This window comes from Zootoca vivipara, chromosome 7, assembly GCF_963506605.1.
Source record: "Zootoca vivipara chromosome 7, rZooViv1.1, whole genome shotgun sequence".
Classification (NCBI taxonomy): domain Eukaryota; kingdom Metazoa; phylum Chordata; class Lepidosauria; order Squamata; family Lacertidae; genus Zootoca; species Zootoca vivipara.
Genome location: NC_083282.1, coordinates 16,611,100 through 16,629,811, shown reverse-complemented (window position 1 = coordinate 16,629,811; position 18,712 = coordinate 16,611,100). Strand labels below are relative to the sequence as shown.

At 38.7% G+C, this 18,712-nt stretch overlaps 1 protein-coding gene across 1 annotated transcript in view; it reads left to right on the top strand.

Moving 5' to 3' along the window:
* Positions 1-18,475, top strand: part of KIF14 (kinesin family member 14) — a 33,585-nt gene extending 15,110 nt beyond the window's left edge. The window contains exons 13-30 of the mRNA XM_035122895.2: positions 440-503; positions 663-847; positions 1,653-1,755; positions 1,961-2,121; positions 2,907-3,054; positions 4,202-4,354; positions 5,239-5,356; positions 6,461-6,554; positions 6,974-7,112; positions 7,752-7,852; positions 8,382-8,458; positions 9,368-9,592; positions 9,717-9,901; positions 10,370-10,528; positions 10,991-11,113; positions 14,287-14,361; positions 15,155-15,293; positions 16,398-18,475. Coding sequence (XP_034978786.2) covers positions 440-503; positions 663-847; positions 1,653-1,755; positions 1,961-2,121; positions 2,907-3,054; positions 4,202-4,354; positions 5,239-5,356; positions 6,461-6,554; positions 6,974-7,112; positions 7,752-7,852; positions 8,382-8,458; positions 9,368-9,592; positions 9,717-9,901; positions 10,370-10,528; positions 10,991-11,113; positions 14,287-14,361; positions 15,155-15,293; positions 16,398-16,789 — 2,641 coding nt within the window. The 3' untranslated portion in view covers positions 16,790-18,475. The remainder of the gene's footprint in view (positions 1-439; positions 504-662; positions 848-1,652; positions 1,756-1,960; positions 2,122-2,906; positions 3,055-4,201; positions 4,355-5,238; positions 5,357-6,460; positions 6,555-6,973; positions 7,113-7,751; positions 7,853-8,381; positions 8,459-9,367; positions 9,593-9,716; positions 9,902-10,369; positions 10,529-10,990; positions 11,114-14,286; positions 14,362-15,154; positions 15,294-16,397) is intronic.
* Positions 18,476-18,712: the final 237 nt, after the last annotated feature.

Here is an 18,712-nt window from a genome sequence, read left to right as displayed (position 1 = left end):
CTCCTCAAAAATACAGACTGCTAAAGGAAGGTTCCCCTCCATTTTTTATTTTTCCCCATTGAAATATAATCTATACATTTAATTGTGCATTCTTGCATAAAGTTTGCACATAAATAATAACTACCGTAATTAAATAATAATAACTATGTTGGTGCCAGACTGTTTAACTCAAATTGATAGTTTTAACATTCACCTAAGTAATTATTGATTTAAGACTCCTCTTAAATCCAGTGATCTTCGTAAATTTCCTGTTATGCAAATATAATGATGGTTTTTTAATTGCTTAAACTTTGTTTCTAATAGTATGTAATGATATAAATATTATCCAGTGGCAACTCCATCCTTCTCTAGATTATGTATCCCTTTTGGTAGTCTTAGAATTACATTTGCAAAATGATAATAAGTTGAACCACCATTTTATTTCCCCTGATAAATAAAGGGCCTGGAAAGAAAAACTTGAACAAGCAGAAAAAAAGAAATTTGAGGAAACAATGGAGTTACAGGTACCATTTTTCAAGTACATTCAATTGTGAATGCAAAATAATAGTTTTCCCAAGTGTCATTCTTCTTCCTTACCTGCATCATATTCCTACAACAGCAAATGAACAAAAAGTTGCTTTCATTTGCATGCAATATGTAATGTTCTGAATCTTTTATTTTAGAAAGCTGGCATTACATTCAAGGTTGACAATAGTTTGCCTAATTTAGTCAATCTCAATGAAGATCCCCAGCTCTCTGAGATGTTGCTATACATGATCAAGGAAGGACAAACAACAGTTGGGAAATGCAAGCCAAATTCACATCATGATATTCAGCTGTCTGGCGTCCTGATTGCCGACGACCATTGGTAGGTGTTTCTCCAAATTAACAAATAATGATAAATGGGTCTTTTGCTCTGCACGATTCCTCTGGTTAATATGCAGCTCCACTGAAATAAATAGGTGCATTATCTTGTGTAGTAGATTTATAATCCAGGCTAAAACAAATTTAGCTGAAAGTAAATGGGGCAGAATTCATGTGTTTAAGTTGACAGATTAGGATGACAGATTCATGGAGGGATATGTTTATCAATTGCTACTAGTCAAGGCTATAGGAAACTTCCATATTAAAAGGCAGGGTGCCCTTCAATACCAAATGCTGGCAAGCAACAATGGATGAGGGCTTACAGATTTTTCACAAACATTTAGTTGCCAGCTGTAGGAAACAGGATGCTGCACTAGATGGAGGTGATAAACACCTCCTTCCCATCCCTGCTCATATAAATCTGATGCAGCATAATTTCTCTTGTGCTCTCATGTTATATTTGTAATGGAGCATAATCATTTTTTAAAAAATCCTATTTGTTTTCAAGTATATTGGCTATTGTGCTGAAGCATGAATGAAGCTATGATCCAAAGAAACTAGTTACGTGAATGCAAATAAGTTAAAACTGCTTCTTCCTCCTCTCCCCCACCCCCGGCAGCAGTTTCTCACGTGGAATGCCTTTGAAACACAGGCTTGTTTCCAAAGTAGGATGTCAAGATGTGGCAAAGGGATCAAAAATTCAATTGGGTAGCTGTTTGATTCCTGGTATACGTGTGTATCCCAAAGTGATTTGTCACACTCTTCCTTACTTTAAGCTTTACTGATAATAACATATTTCTTATTTGTAGTATTATCAAACACATGGATGGTGTTGTGAGTATTATTCCACTGCGAGGAGCGAATACATACGTTAATGGAAAATGCATTTTAAGCCCTACATTTCTCCATCATGTGAGTTGGTTGGAACAGAGATTTATTTGCATGTCAAATTGGGACAGAAGTTTAAATTCATGTGTCATATGCTGGTTTAGTGTAGATTTTGGATGACTAAGCATGATCTTATTTGATGTCACTCATGTGCATAAGCGCTTGCATACACGTGCACACACAAAATTCATTTTTAACATGCACCAAGCATATATCTTGGATTTTTTAGGGTGACCGTGTCATTCTTGGAGGAGACCACTATTTTCGGTTTAATCATCCAGTAGAAGTTCAGAAAGTCAAAAGTCTTTCTTGTGGCACTTCCCCTCCTGAGGATGGTCCAAGTGGCTTTGAATTTGCGAAGAATGAATTACTGGCTTCACAAAGGGCTCAGTGAGTACTAGTAGAAATTCTGACTTAAATGGTAAATGTGTATTCCTTCTTGTGCGTGACATGAATGTTGCACCCTAGTTTTTAGAACTTTGATTTTTGTATAGGTTGGAGATACTAAAATGGACAAACATTTACTTTCTATGTAAGAAAGGTGTCTTACGGAATTCCCATCAACATCTAGAAATCCTGTTGCCACTAAACATGCTTAAGTTTAGACAGCTTAGAGCCCACTGTTGCTCTTAGAGCTGATATGGTAAGTTTCATTGGTGTTCAAGCAAAAATTAGCATTAAATTTTGTTATGGTGCTAACAGGAATATAGCAAAGCAATGAGTGGCAAGAGTGGCAAGTTACATTATCATGTAGCCTTTCTTCATGTTTTCTTTGGAACAAATGGGTCTCCTAATACCAGAAAAAAATATGTTGAAATTTGAAAAACTAATCCCTTCATTTTTGGAAAAGTACTGAGTTTCAGACTTGCATTTATACTGTAATATAGGTGAAAGGATTGTCCTGCGCAGCATATTAAGATGATTGAAGCTCCTACTTTTGGGTGTGCATGTTTGGGGATTGGAAATAGTATCTAAACTGCAATCCTGCACCCTCTTAGCTCAGAATAAGCCCCATTGAACTCACTGGGTCTTACTTCTGGGTAGAGATATATAGGATAGTAGTATTAATGACTTGGGATAACTAGTGTGTTTCTATACTACTTTTCTTTTGTGTTAGAACAGCCATAGCTAGTTGGATATAGATTTTATCAGTTGCTTTTTAAAACACCCTGTAGACTTGAATCAGAAATAGAAGAAGCACGCCTGAAAGCTAAGGAAGAAATGATGCAAAGTATCCAAATCGCAAAAGAAGTGGCCCAAGAAGAACTTAGTTCTCAGCAGAAAATTTATGAGAGCCAGATAAAATCATTAGAAGCACAGCTGGTGAGTCATTAATAAGTATTTTAAATACACTTGATCCCATAGAAAGTAACACTGAATGGGGAGGATAGGGTTACATTGCTATCTGCATCGAAAGATGTAACTGCTCCGTTCAAGAGGCTTGCATGTACACTTCATTCTAGATGAGGATATACTGTACATTCAAATGTGTATCCCTGCTTACACAGACGGTCTGCATAAGGGACTTCCTTGAGAATGGGAAAGAATAAATAAATATGCACTGGACAGTTTTTTGTGGTACATCACCTCTCTGTCCTGAAGCTGGAGGCTAACAGAGTGAAATCCACTTACATTTTAGTAGTTTACTATAACTGGTCGTGAATTGGGCTGTTAGAGAATGGCACCTAGGTTTTTTTTAAAAAAAATTAAAACCCTCTTAGAATCATAGAATTGTAGAGTTGGAAGATTAAGAGTCTCATGCTCTTCAAACTGAGCTGTCCCTAACTGAAACAATTGACGCAATCTGGCTGTTATGTGTTCCTACCCGCTAATTTCAATTCATAATGACACCAACTCAACTGTGAATATTCTGGGATCTTGGTTCGCAACACTATCCTATACCACGTGTGTGTGTGTGTGTGTGTGTGTGTGTGTGTGTGCATTTGGCTTATTTTTAGGTCATCTTTTAGGGCCTGGCTCTTCCAAGGTTGCTTCCAACATATAAAACCCACAAATATAGTATCTTCAGGAAGGAAAACGATATCTTTCTTCTTCCTCATCTTTCTAAACCTCTCCCCCACTGTAATATATAGCATCAGAGTGTTCAGATTAGGTGCTGGCTTCTGAAAAAGGATGAGCATACTCAGTCCTCAGTTTCCGCTCAGCTTTAGAACTTTTTTCTTTTTTTAGTTTACAAATTATTTCTGCGTGTTTGAATTGTCTCTGAGTACTGTATACCCAAAGCACTTTCACTACCTTGTCTGAAGGTGGTCCAGGAATGTATGAAAATCTGATGAAAATGGAGTGAGAGAGAAAATGAAAGAGCTTACCTCCAAGATTTTTATGAAATGTGTGTGTGTGTTTGTGTAAGTAGAGAATATTGCTTATTCTGGGGCAATGGTTTTGCTTGGGTCAAGCATTTTTTTGTTGTTGTTATTGGCACATATTATTAATTCTTTTGTTTTCTTAGGAAGAAGAATCCCGGAGGAAACAACTGCAGGAAATGAATAATAAAATAGCTGTAAACAAAATTCAAGAGCTGGAGCAAGCAAAACGGGGCCTTGAGCTAGAGGTACACGTAAACAAGAAGCGCTTGGAAATGGAGACATTGGCTGCCAGGGAGGTAAATTTTAAAAACGAAACATAAAACCTAGCATCTTGTCTCATCAATTGGACAGTGTACCGTGATCTAGTACTATACATTCTATGCAGCATAACTCCAAGAAACTATGTCACAGGCACCCTCTAGCTCTACCCTTTCATGAGATCGACTGATATTTGGGAAATGATAGTTTATGTAACTTTGGGTGCTCTGCTGATGTGCCTGTTACAGCTGGGCAATGGAAAGGCATCCCTTGAAGCTGTGTTGTGTAATCACTCTCTGCAATGTAAAATATTTGCAATCATATTGGAAGGGAACTAAGACCTCTTTTTAAAACTGTTCTTGGCAAATGTGAAGATTAAAGAAAATGGCATATCTGTCCCTGTGAATGTATTAACTTAGCTGAGGATTAATAGTTTCAAGTTTGGTCTGAGTCAGTTTTACGTAACTCTAACGTGTGTGTTTTTTTGTTTTTGTTTTAAAAGATCTGCTTTGCTGAATCAGATCATAGTTAGCTATACCCCTGGAAAGTTGTAAGCATGGCATAAAAATGATGGTCATCCCTTGTAATTGTCATTTTGCCCCCAGCAGCTGGTACTTAGAGGTTCCGTGCCTTAGATAAAATCATCCTAGTTTTAATTAGTTGTTTTCTAAAATCAGTTTTAAAAGTTTGTGGTTTTCCCCTCAAGCCTAAATGGAAGGAGCATTTTTTCATGACTATCTTTGTGTACTGTATATGTTTTGAGGGTAATGGATAAGGCAATATAACTAATAGAATTTATTTCATTTTGGATCAACAAAATATCAACAGAATATTATATGTATCGTATTAAATAACACCCCTTCCTTCTCAGAAGCTGTGCAGCTTTTGCTGAAAAATCTCATAATCCCTTGCTTTGTGGTAGGTTTTAGAAGATCATGTCATTCGTCGTGCCAAGATTCTAGAAGCTCTGGAAGCTGAGAAGCAGAAAATTGCTCAGGAAGTGGCAATGCTTCAGCAGACTCATGGAAACAGAAATAAAGGTATGGTTACATTATTATATACAGCTATCTGTATGGTGGTTAACCACAAACAAACGTAAGAGTATCTATATACAGTAAAGACCTTTCTTTCAACAGGAATCTAGGAAGGCTCTCTTCATCTCTGTGTTGAAAATATCAGTAGCACCTTAGAGACCAACTAAGTATCTGAAGAAGTGTGCATGCACACGAAAGCTCATACCTATGGCAAACTTAGTTGGTCTCTAAGGTGCTACTGGAAGGACTTTTTTTTAAATTTTTTGTTTCGATTACGTCAAACCAACACGGCTTCCTACCTGTAACATTGAAAATATATCTTCTCCTTGCAACTAGGGAGAGAGGGCATACTGGTTTTTTAAGGATTTATATATTTGCTTGCAGTGTTCAAAACTCCCAGTGTTCTAAGTGCATTTTGTGACAGGGAATTTCATTAGCACGAGCAATTTCTGAGCTCTGGACGCAGTACAGTGCCTAAGATTTCAGAATAAAACTGCAGAGTGGAAGGAAAGGAGGACCTTTTTCTACCTCCCCACTTCAAGCTACTCTCTGAAGACTGGAGAAGAGGCCCTCTTAAGAATATTAGGGGGGTGGGCAGGGGAAGGACTAGACCCTGTTAAAAATGAACGAAATATTTTAGCTGCAGTTTATTCATTTTCAGCTTTGTATTCTTGTTATAAAAATGCACCCCTAGACATTCGGTTGTTGCTCCCATAAACTAGGTTTAAGGTACCATTTGGCTCCTAGCTTTCATATCCCAGTTTCTAACACTGTTTGCTTGGAGGGCTGCCCTTTTTTAAAACCAACCAACCAACCACATTTCTTATCCATTCACTTGGAAGCTTTTGAATATACTGCTTTTCAGTTTCTTTCCAAACCTGTTATGAGAGCAGACTTGGGAGGGAGCAGTATGAAATTATACAGTATGGGTGTATGGGTGCTTAAATGTTTTTGTGCATTTCTCATAGATACAAAAATCATCCTGTCCTGTCCTGTGTGGAATTTAAAAAGAATTTCAGGGATTACCAGTTCAATGACTGATTGCATAATTATTAACCAGTAATTACAGAAAAAGTCCATTATCTTTTTCTTTGAAAAATATATATTTAGCAGAGCCAAACTGGAATTCTTTGAAGCTGTCCATGATGATCAAGGAGGCCAACACTATTAGCAGTAAATTAGAGAAACACACTGTTTTTTGTAGGTAAGTATTTGAATTAAAATATTAGAAGTAGTGCTGCATATGCTTTTTATGTTCTGTGGCTTGATGACTTCCTTTGAATAATCAAATATAGCATTTCTGATAAGAACGTATAGTTCTTAAAAAATAAAAGGAAAAAAGAGGGGGAAATACAATTCTGGAATTGAAGGACAAAGGTTTAGTGAAAATTCAGTGAGATTTCCTGTACTCGGGTTTTTTTCCTGAAAAGGCTAGCATAATGTTCCTGGCTAGTTGCGGGCTTTTTCATTCCAAAATCAAGCACCTATTTGTAAGGTGTTTTTTCTTGCTATCTGTGTGTAAAATACCCCAACACCACAGAAAGATAATGGTAATCAAGGGACACATCCAATAATTACAGATACTTCATTTTTGGGAGTAAATTGACTTGTTTGTTCCATCAGGCATGATGCAATGGATAATAAAAATGGTCCTGGCCATTCCCTTCAAGTTCAAGTCCGTAACATCAGGCTTGGTGTTGCAACATTCTGGAGTTTGGAAAAATTTGAAGATAAATTGGCTGCAATGAAAGAAGTCTATGAGGTTTGTTTGGGAATAACATGAGAAAGAGGCAGTTTCAAAATTTGCCTGAGTAAATCTGATTTAAAAGACACTGCATCCAATATAAGTACCCGTCCATGTCGCCAAAGGCTGCTAACTGAGAATTGGTTGGGTGTCAGTGTCCCTGGAACCCAGTGAAAGGTTTGGTTTCAACACTTCACAGAACAGCCTATGGCTGTAGGGGAGGGCAGAAGTCAGTGACCTCAAGATGGGGATTTGGAGAGTGACAGGGGAAAGGGAGGAGATGCTGGAGGAGCAAGCAGTGGTGGAACAGAGAAAGAGATATGGAGGAAAAATGTTTAGAAAACATAGTGCAGTGTAGCATGGAGAAAGGTGTTTGCTGATGAGGATTTAGCCAAAACATCAGGGATGTAATGGAGAGAGAGAGAGAAAGACAGATAAGATTGGAGAAATTCCCCTTTCTGGTCCAAACTTCAGTCCGTATCCTGAAGTAAAGGGATGGTAATATCTTTTTCTTCTTGTCTGGGGGTGTTAAGAGTCCTCTGTGCTGCCCACATAAAAGACTTTGTTTTGGAGCTAGCAGCTTTTTTCCAGATTGATGAAGGTTTTAGCCTTCCCTTCTCCAACACCTTTAACAAAACGGGTTTCTTTCCTTTCCAGATGAACAATACTAACAAAGCTGATGAGATTTTTTATGATCCCACTGATGAATGGGAACCTGATTTTTCAAATGCAACCATCTCTTCTGTTTCTTCAAGGAGGTAAATAATTTCTAGTTTGAATTTAATGTTAAATTCTGCCTCTTTACAAAAATATCTAGATAAGTATATACCAATAGTGAGTGGAAAGGAATTATGACCCTTTAGGGATGCTTATAGGTAGTTCAGTATCTACACCTGCAAAAAAAAAATGTTTTGGAAATGTAGTAATGATGGGAAGCGTAGCTTCTTAGCCTCCTTTGCAAAACAGGACAAAGCAAGAAATGTATGTGAAGAATCTCCCACCAAGACTGATCTTTCCCCATCTCCTTTATAGGGGCAGTGAAGGTTTCTGCTGAGGGAGCCAGTGCAAGCCCAGATTAATATATTTAGAAAGGGGTGGTTTCCAGAGTTCTTTGAACTGTTGCTGTGTTCATCCAGCAGCGGCAAGATAAATGAATAGTTTCTCACTAGAAACCAGATGTAAATAAATGTATGCATGAGTTTCAGAAAATTAGTGGAAGCCACAAAAGTTTAAAAACACCTGTCCTGCTTTGTTTTCTCCCCCTCCATTCTTGGTCAATTTTGATAGAAGTTTGAGGAGGAGCAAAAGAATTTCTGGATGTTTGTCTGAGGTAAAGATGAGACTGCACAATTCATACCTGTCAGGTGTGTATGCACTTATAATCCTGTCACCTTCAAAAGCTATATTTAATGTTGCGTTCATTTTTAGTGGTTTATAATTTTTCTTTAAAAATGAGTTGTTATTCCCATATTTATAGGGGATAGTGTTCCTTTCTATATTTTTTGCCAGGTGTGCAGCAACACGTGAGAGAGTATTCTCAATATTGGCACCCTGGTTGCAGAATGCCCTCCCTTCACAAACTTAACTGATGAGTTTTTGGTGCCATTTGAAAGCACACTTATTTACCTACACTTTTGGTCAAACCAGATGTGGAGTAGGCAACCTGCCCCTTCTGATTTCTTAGTTTACTGTATGCAATGATGATCTTACGTTTGTTAGTTTTATACAGCTGGTTTTACTGGTAATACGTGCTCACTTTTTATACTGTAACTTGTTTTAGGATCAATTTTAATGAAGAGCAATATATAAATCACTTCATTAGAGAAATATATATTGCTCTCTTTCAAGTCATATTTAGTTTTATATTATTTATTATATCATCATCATCATTTACAAACAACAAACCTGCTTTTTCAAAAAGGCTCTACTTTTTTGCCATAGTTCTACTCCGTATTTTAAAAAGTAGGGTAAGAGATCCATCAAAATACTGACCTACTCATTCTCACTCAATGGAGGAGTGGAGCATACAGGAAAGGGTAAATCTCTTCTAGAAGGTACAGTCAAAACTAGACTGATTTCCAGACTGGACCCCCTGACTTCTGTAAGGGAAATTAACCCTTTCTTGTATGCTTCACTCTCAGCTAACCAGAAGAGCACTTCACAATTAAGTCCAGTTTTCTATTGTATATGTATATTTTCTATATGTATGTATTCTATATGTATATGTATATTTTCTATATGTATGCTTTCTTCACACTGTTCTGTCATCACAGACTCAGCAAATAAATTGGGCAGCCTGGGCTCAGACCTACCTGAATCATCTCTACCTGGCATATGTAAGGAACTGATAGATTCAGCTTTGGATGTCTTGGGACAGACTAATGAAGAAGAGGAAGAGAGCATAGCACAAAGCCTTTTAGCAACATTGTTTAATGTTTATGCTGGAGTCTCTGCTTTGATAAAGGCTTATGAGCAAGCCGAACAAAGTCAAGAGAACTGTAAGTTCTATTGCTGAGTTAGTAGCCCCTTTTTGAGTTCTAGCTTTGAACCTCATATAATTTATTTACAAATGCACATTTCCTGAATAATCCAGAATAATTTGCTGTCTTTCTATCTTTTCAGTTTTCACTGTTAACCATACTGCTCACTCCTGCAGCATCAAGATTAGTTCAGCTTTCGAACAGCTTGTTGTTCTAACCAAGCACTGGCTGAACAGTTTTCGAAAAAATGAAGAATTTGTAATGATTCATGATGAACTAAGGGAGAGTGTAAAACACCTGGGAGCATACCTGCAATTGCTCTTGCGGGTAAGTTTTCTTGTTACGGCCATCCTTTAGGAATGAAAGAGAACAATTGGAAGTACAGTCGTACCTTGGAAGTTGAACGGAATCCATTTCGGAAGTCCATTCAACTTCCAAAATGTTCGGAAACCAAAGGGCAGCTTCTGATTGGCTGCAGGAAGCTCCTGCAGCCAATCAGGAGTCGCGGAAGTCCCGTCGGATGTTCGGCTTCCAAAAATAGTTCGCAAACTGGAAAAGTCACTCCCGGGTTTGTGGCATTTGGGAGCCAAAACATTCGAGAACTAAGCTGTTTGAAAACCAAGGTACGGCTGCATTGGCCAAAGTTGTATTATCTGTCAGTGTACATTGCAAATATTATGATGTCATGTTTCTGATGCTGGAACAAGACTATACTGTTGTCACAATATGAATAGGAATGAATCATAAAGATGCTTGCAACAAGCATTTATTAACATCGTATTTTTGCTTTATCAGGGCGGTTGTTCAGATTTGTCTTCAGTAGTAGTAGAAGCACAAAAGAAAATAATGCAGATGTTGAAACAAATGGCAAAATACACAGGACACTTGGTGGTACTTACTGGCTCAGACCTGCATCTTTCTGCAGAAAATAAAAGTGATGCAAGCAACCCAAAGGTAAGGCAGACAGATACAGTGGTACCTCGGGTTACAAACACTTCAGGTTACAAACTCCACTAACCCAGAAATAGTACCTCAGGTTAAGAACTTTGCTTCAGGATGAGAACAGAAATCGTGCTCCGGCGGCGCGGTGGCAGCAGGAGGCCCCATTAGCTAAAGTGGTGCTTCAGGTTAAGAACAGTTTCAGTTTAAGAATGGACCTCCCTAACAAATTAAGTTCTTAACCAGAGGTACCACTGTACAGAGGTGTCTGGTTTACATGTCACAGTAAGTCAAACCATGGTTTTGCAGATCTGTGGATAAAAAGACCTGATGGGGTGGGTGCAACACAATGGATAAAGAAAGTACCAACAAACCACTGTAGGGATGGGGAATCTGTGGCCCTTTCAGATGATGAGACTTCTAAAAACTATAACTGGCTTGGATTTTTTTAAAAAATATATCTCTTCTTGTTTTCAGAAGCAGTTCATACCAGACATCTGTGATGGAATGGTCTCTGGACTGGAACACCTTTTAAACTGCATACAGAAAAAATCCAAGGCAATGTGGAATGAACTCTTAAAATGGTATCCACAAAATGAGGTGATGTGGTAATAATTATAAACTATCATTTATGCATGAGGAGGGAAGCATATTTTTTCCTATGTCATAAATTTAATAGTGCAGTTTTAAGCTTCACACTGTTTATATTTGCGACTGGTGATTTTCATATGCAGAATTGCGTATGTATAATCAGCATTTGCACATTTTCTCACAGCTACACATACCACAGAAACACTTAAAACCTTACCTTCCAAGTTCCGGACTGCAGAATCCGGGACCGGCAGCCATTTGACACCGGAAGTTGCGTCGATGTAACTTCCGGTGTCGATTTGCCCTTCTATGCATAGCTGCCAAGTTATCCCTTTTTTACAGGGATTTTCCCTTATGCTGAATAGGCTTCCTCGCGAGAAAAGGGAAAACTTGGCAGCTATGCTTCTATGGGCACCCAAAATGGCCACCGCCGGCTTCAAAAATCGCTTGTGCGCATGTCAGGAAGTGCTCCGACGCAACTTCCGGTGTCGCTCCGCCCATCTATGGGCACCAAAATGGCCGCCGCCAACACCGGAAGTGACGTCTATGCACTTCCGGACATGCGTACATGCGGCTTTTGAAGCTGGCGGCGGCCATTTTTGGTGCCCATAGAAGGGCAAATCGGAAAGAAAAAAAATGGCCACCGGCAGGAGAAAATAACGGAGAAAAACAGGAGACAAAGTGATATGGGGGACCACCGGGAAAAGGTAAGTAAAAAAGGGGTTTTCCCGGGGAAAACGGGAGACTTGGCAGCTATGCTTAAAACACATGGCATAATGAAACTGTTGGCTGCTTAAAGGTTAAATTGTTGGCTTCTTTAAACCAATGTGTCTGCTACAAGGGCAGTAGATTAAAACAAACAAAACCAGAATGCTGTCTGTAGTGAACAATATTACATTTATTTATTTATTTTGGTATTGGTCTTTGCTGCCTTGGCAGACAGACTGTAGCATTAAGAGGGGATAACTAAAGTGTTAATCTTAAATGCATGAAAACTCTCTGTTTAATTACGCTGTAAAATTAATAAGGAATCATAAGTGGCAAAATGGGAAGCATTTTTCTTATGACAGCTGATATTCTAAAATATATTGTCCAAGATGCAAAATGCTACTACAGTGATACCTTGGTTCTCGAACTTAATCCATTCTGGGAGTCTGTTCAACTCCTGAAACCGTTTGAAAACCAAGGCACAGCTTCCGATTGGCTGCAGGAGCTTTTTGCACTCAATCGGAAGCTGCGGAAGGCACGTCAGACATTTGGCTTCTGAAAAACGTTCGCAAACCAGAACACTTACTTCCGGGTTTGCAGCGTTCGGGAGCCGATTTGTTCGACAACTAAGCCGTTTGGGAACCAAGGTATCACTGTACTGGCAATGCTCAATAGAATGTGTAACTTCTTTTTTTTTTTTTTAGGAGTTGACATCCCAGAGCTCCAGTGCCACAATGCATAAACTGCTTTCGGATATCCTATTTCAAAAGTGGTGTGCAAGGTGGCATAGGCATCTGTTGTTCAATATATATATTATTTGAATAATATTAAGATAGATTTTCAGGTTTTAATAATTTCAAGTTTTATTTGTGGAGACATGAATTCTTGGTTAGTTTGCAATCTAAACCAATGGTCTATTCATACATAAGAGTCTATTTCACACACACACAAAAACCACTAAGCCAAACCACTGTTTAGTGTGAGCAAGCAATCATGCAAGCTCTTGTTTTGCTCCTCCTTTGGTTGTTCTTTTCCTGCCCTGTGCTAAGCCATGGGTTTAGCCAAGCATGTTGTTTGACCCCAGGCTCATACTTTTCCTTTCCCTAATACAATTCACAAACTGTAAACCACAGGAGAAACACAAGAGCCCAGGTTAAAATGGTGCATAAGGCACAGGGCAGCACAGCAGCAGAACAACTGGAGGAGCAACAAAGCAGCCACAGACTCATTTCTGAGAGCCTACTCATTAGCAATTAAGATTGCCGGAAGAAATATCAACAACCTCAGATATGCAGATGACACAACCTTGATGGCAGAAAGTGAGGAGGAATTAAAGAACCTTTTAATGAGGGTGAAAGAGGAGAGCGCAAAATATGGTCTGAAGCTCAACATCAAAAAAACCAAGATCATGGCCACTGGTCCCATCACCTCCTGGCAAATAGAAGGGGAAGAAATGGAGGCAGTGAGAGATTTTACTTTCTTGGGCTCCTTGATTACTGCAGATGGTGACAGCAGTCACGAAATTAAAAGACGCCTGCTTTTTGGGAGAAAAGCAATGACAAACCTAGACAGCATCTTAAAAAGCAGAGACATCACCTTGCCGACAAAGGTCCGTATAGTTAAAGCTATGGTTTTCCCAGTAGTGATGTATGGAAGTGAGAGCTGGACCATAAAGAAGGCTGATCGCCGAAGAATTGATGCTTTTGAATTATGGTGCTGGAGGAGACTCTTGAGAGTCCCATGGACTGCAAGAAGATCAAACCTATCTATTCTTAAGGAAATCAGCCCTGAGTGCTCCCTGGAAGGATAGATCCTGAAGCTGAGGCTCCAATACTTTGGCCACCTCATGAGAAGAGAAAACTCCATGGAAAAGACCCTGATGTTGGGAAAGATTGAGGGCACAAGGAGAAGGGGACGACAGAGGACGAGATGGTTGGACAGTGTTCTCGAAGCTACGAACATGAGTTTGACCAAACTGCGGGAGGCAGTGGAAGACAGGAGTGCCTGGCGTGCTATGGTCCATGGGGTCACGAAGAGTCGGACACGACTAAACAACAACACTCATTAGCACAACCATGGTTTGCCATGGCATTGCATGTAAATGAGGTCACTGAATGCTGTGACCCTCTTCATATGATGGTACGGTAGTAGGGACAGCCTTTTATATTTTCACTTGCATTACACAAATTTTGTATTGTCTGAGACAGGTGTTCTATGTGGATATCCACATGTGCAATGCCCCAAAATACACTTCTCTCCCCTTTCCCTGTTCATATTAGAATATTACATTTGTTGGGTGGCAAAGGGGAATGGGCTCTAGCCACTATGCTACATCCCAAACATTGTAGAGGCTGTTATTCATGAACCAGGCCAAAGTTTCTGCATATCTCAGCTTGTGTTAGAAACTGTTTTATGTTTATGGTTTAAATTTAAGTAGAATATAATTTAAAACATCTTAACGCTTTTCTTTGCAGGTTCAGAATCAAATAAAGACTAAAGCTATGGATTTGGCTAAAATCCTTGAAAATATAATAGCTGGTTGTAAAAAGGTAAACGGAGCTCTTGCTTAGTTACATTTTTCACTTTAGACTTAGCAGAGTAGTATATTGGTGCTTACATATTACAGTGAAATTCAAATGAAATAAAACATTTTCCTGTTATTCTTGAAGTTTGGGCACTTAGAAGAGATATTTAGCCAATCAATGCCAATATGTATAAATAAGTTTTCCAGGATTTGCTTACTTCAAGGATGGGGAACCCTGTGGGCCTCTAGATGTTGTTCCATTCCAACTGCCATCAGCCTCAACCAGCATGACCAATGGTCAGGGATGGTGGGAACTGTAGCCCAACAATATATGGAAGGCCAGAAGTTCTCCTTCCTCAATTTACACAATAATGGGTTGTATCCAACTGTCTTACTTTGCAGATGGAAGACACTTTGATCCACTTAAGGCTTCTCTCAGTGGAACAGAGAGGCTGGTGCTTCTTGCCAATCCCCTGCACCGCCCCATCTGCAGCCCCAAATGCACACACTATCTCAAATCTCATTGGAACAGTGTGGGAGCTAGTGTGAAGGGCTCTATAGGGAAGGGGGAACTGCAAAATAATAATTATTAAACAAAAATGCCTCCCTCCACACCTAACAATTATGTGAAGAGGGCCTTATTGTACACAGGTTGCATCTTCACAGATCTTTAAAAGACTGATATAGTTCTTGAAAAACCAAGGCCACTTCTTTTTCAAAAGCAGTATGAAAAGCAACCCTAAGGGACAGTACTCTCAGGGATAAAATTGTTTGTATTGTCTGTCATTTTCTGAAAACCAATATATTAATTGACACAGAAAGTAGCAGCAAATATATCAGGGACTGAAGAAGGTGTTGATCAGGAGTTAAAGAAAGCAACTAGCAAAGCTGTTGCATTCTTGGAATTACACCATTGCCTAGATCAAGTCCGTCAGATGGTTACTTCTTCATTACAAGGTATGTTAATTTTTGTTATAAGGTACTGTGATAAATGACTGGATTTTTAAAACCACTTTAAGAGTATGCTTTAAAGAGATACGTACATCAATTGGTGCTGGAGTCCTCCATTTGCTTTACAATGTCTATGATGGAAAATGGTCATTGCGATCTTTTTCTTTTTGAATAAACTTATTGTCTCCTTGATCAAGACCAAATTCACATTGGCTCTTTAGCCTTGCTGTTGCAGAACTGCTTTTCTGCAGGCATTCTCACATTTCATTGGTAACTTGTAAGAGTTGCTTAGATCGTGTGGTACTTCTCATGCAAAAGTCAGTGACTGTGATGGAGATATAGGCCTGGCATGAAGTGTACAAACTTCATATTACTGATTGAAAGCAGAAGCCAACAATGAGAAAGCAGTTTTGCTGCTAGAGCTTCACCAGAGGGTAACAAAGTGAGTGAAGAGAAACTTTTGTGGGGATCTCATGGTGTTCAGACCCAGAAACATTATTGTTTCTTCTGTATGCAGTGTATTTAAAATTTAGATCTCCGCATTTTCTCTCAGTGCATCTATGCTAAGTAATTACACTTGTTTTTATTTATTTATTAAGGTCTTCGTTGTTGACCACCTTTAAAATCTTCACTTTGTCTACGAGCTAAGATTGCCTATTAGGGAACGTAACTATCAGACTGAAAAAAGCCTCCCCATTCAATCCTTTTCTACAATGAATGACAGCCTTTCTCCCTTCTTAACATCTAAAATTTAAAAAGCATGTAGTAGGATACCTAATACTTGAACAAATACTTGAACAAAGCTTGCATGCAGTATTATTTTCTGGGTGCCTCAAATGCAGCACTTTATGTTATGTCAATGGTTGATTTTGCCAGTGGAAGCCATGAGCATATCCCCACCTTGTGGAACAAATTATAGTAAGGTAAACAACCATATTTCTGCAATCATTCTCCAAGCCTCCTGAACATTTTTTTTAATGAAAAACAAAAATAAGCTATGTGCATAAATCTGTTGTTCCTTTTGGAGTCTCTTCAAACGATGTGCAGATTATTCAAATTTCTTCCTAATGATTTTTAACTTACTGGCTTTTTTACCTTTGTTTTTCACAGGCTCATATAGAAACAGAAGTCCACTTAGGTATTTCATAGAAAAGATTTGCATCTTAACTGGGAATTTTAACACTCTCTGCAACCCATCTGTATTATCCACTGATACAGCAGACAATCGTGTTTGTAAAACCCCAGAGCCTTCTGTGAACCATAGAGAATTGGACTCTGTAGCAAAATCACTCATTATAAGTTTTGAACTTGAACAGGGACAGAATTCATCAAAAGTTCAGGACAGTTGTATGCAAAATTCTTTTTCTGAAGGAAAACAACTTGAAGAGGATGAAGCTCTAAACATCTGGGAGCAGAAAGGAGCTCCAAAATGGGAACATCTACATTGGTCTCTACCTGAAAGCTTAGGGGAAGCTTCACCTAGTGGAATCCATTGGGTATAAATTATTGCTTAACTTACGGAATGCAGGAAATAAACACTGTAACGGTTATGTTGGCTATTGTGTTGGCATCTGGAAAAAAAATGGAGGCTTGGAACAAGAAGTCTTTGGGCCAGTTCACATGCTCACCCAGCCAAGATTGCCCTTCTGTGGTGAATGGAGTAAGTGCAGGTCTCCCTCTTTTACTTGCATATTTAAGGCATTGTGTGAATCCATTCACATATAAGCCTTTAATTTATGAACTCTCAGTTCACTAAATTTTTATCTCTTAAGGTGCAGGTAAAAGATTGCAAATCATCCCATGAGAAGGGTGCCCGGTTCCCCAAATATCTTATATGTACTGTTCAGAGGAGTCTTGCCTGCTCCCAGTTCTTGGCTGGCTGATATAGTCACTGGTCCCTAAAGAAGCTGCAAATTCACACCAAAAGGAAGTCCAAGATGCATATTTTAAGCTGCGAGGCAAGTCAGAAAATTCAGTCGTTAAAATTTAATTCATTCTGCATGCATGTAATAGCTTCATTTTAAAACCATGCTCCAACATTGAAGGAGTTGCATTAACCTTGCTGGTCATATTTCTTAGCTCTTGGGGTCTATAAATGTTTAATGTTTAGTAGGCAGTTGCAGCACCTAGGCCAAATATATTTAACGTGGAATTCTTGGGAAATGGGGACATAGTTGCTTGGGTAGTGATGTGTCATTTTATATGAATAATTTTAAAAATACACCATTGTTTTGCTGCCATTCTTTGGGCACAGTTCAAGTTGTAGAATAAGAGGCTTAGAAGAGGTCTCTTGCTGCCACTGAACCTGCAAGATGGCTAGCCTCCAAAGAGACTCATGTCTGCACCCATGCAAATGGCTTGTGTGTACCACAAGGGTGTCCCCTTTCAGCAATAACTGCTCAGTGCTAGTGAGAAGCCACTTCAAAGGACCCCAACCTTTAGGTATGGTTTTCCAGGGCACAGAGGAAAGGAAATGGCAATACTGCCCTTTGGATTCCATTTGATTACATGGAATAAGAGGGTATGAGGTAAAGTGATTTAAAAAGTAACAGCTTCTCAGTTTGGTGACGATGATTTTTAAAACAAATAAGTGAAAGGGATGTAGCTTCTGAGTATGGTAAGTTCCCTCAGCCTTAATTTTAAAGAACAAGCTTTTTATTATTTTGTAATTTATATGCAGTACTTGTTTTGGTTTTTTTTAGGAATAACATGTTTAATTCTTTTTAGCAGAGCTTTTCCAGTATAATTATGGTTTACCAACAGAGTTGTTCGGACACCTAAAAGTCAACTTTACTTTTAATGGTGTACCACACAGTACAACAGAACTCATTCATCATTCGTTAAAAGGCTTTAAAATGATCGTTGACCAGACACAAACTATTTCAATTGTTGAGAATTTTTAAAATCCCTTAAAACAAAAACACAGTGCTGGCTTTCACATTTTTATAGTACCAGTTTTGATTGATGCTTGTAAATGTAACTCCTCCTAATCATGTATTGTCTATACACGTATATTTACATACACAAATTTGTATATAAGGTGCTTACAAACAGCAGAATTTGCAAATAAAGCATAAGGTACATGTAAACATTATTGGTTGTTTTTTAAAAACAAGTATCTGCCTTGAACCATATATATTGAGTTTTAAATGCTGTACAAAAGTGATATTAAACTATTCTATTCAAGTGTAAATGTTTTAGAGGGTTTTTAAAAACTTATATATTCATATTTTGGAGCTCACCTGCTGATTTTTTTTGTATTTTCATTTTATTTCTAGTGGGGTGTGTGTGTGTGTGTATAGGCACTGGGATTTTGCTAAGAAGCTGTGGAGGGTAACAGGTTGACAATTCCCTGCTTCCTGTGTCCTGCTCCTCATGCCTCATAGGGTTGCTTTTCAGGGTGCCACGGGGCAGCACTCTTCCCG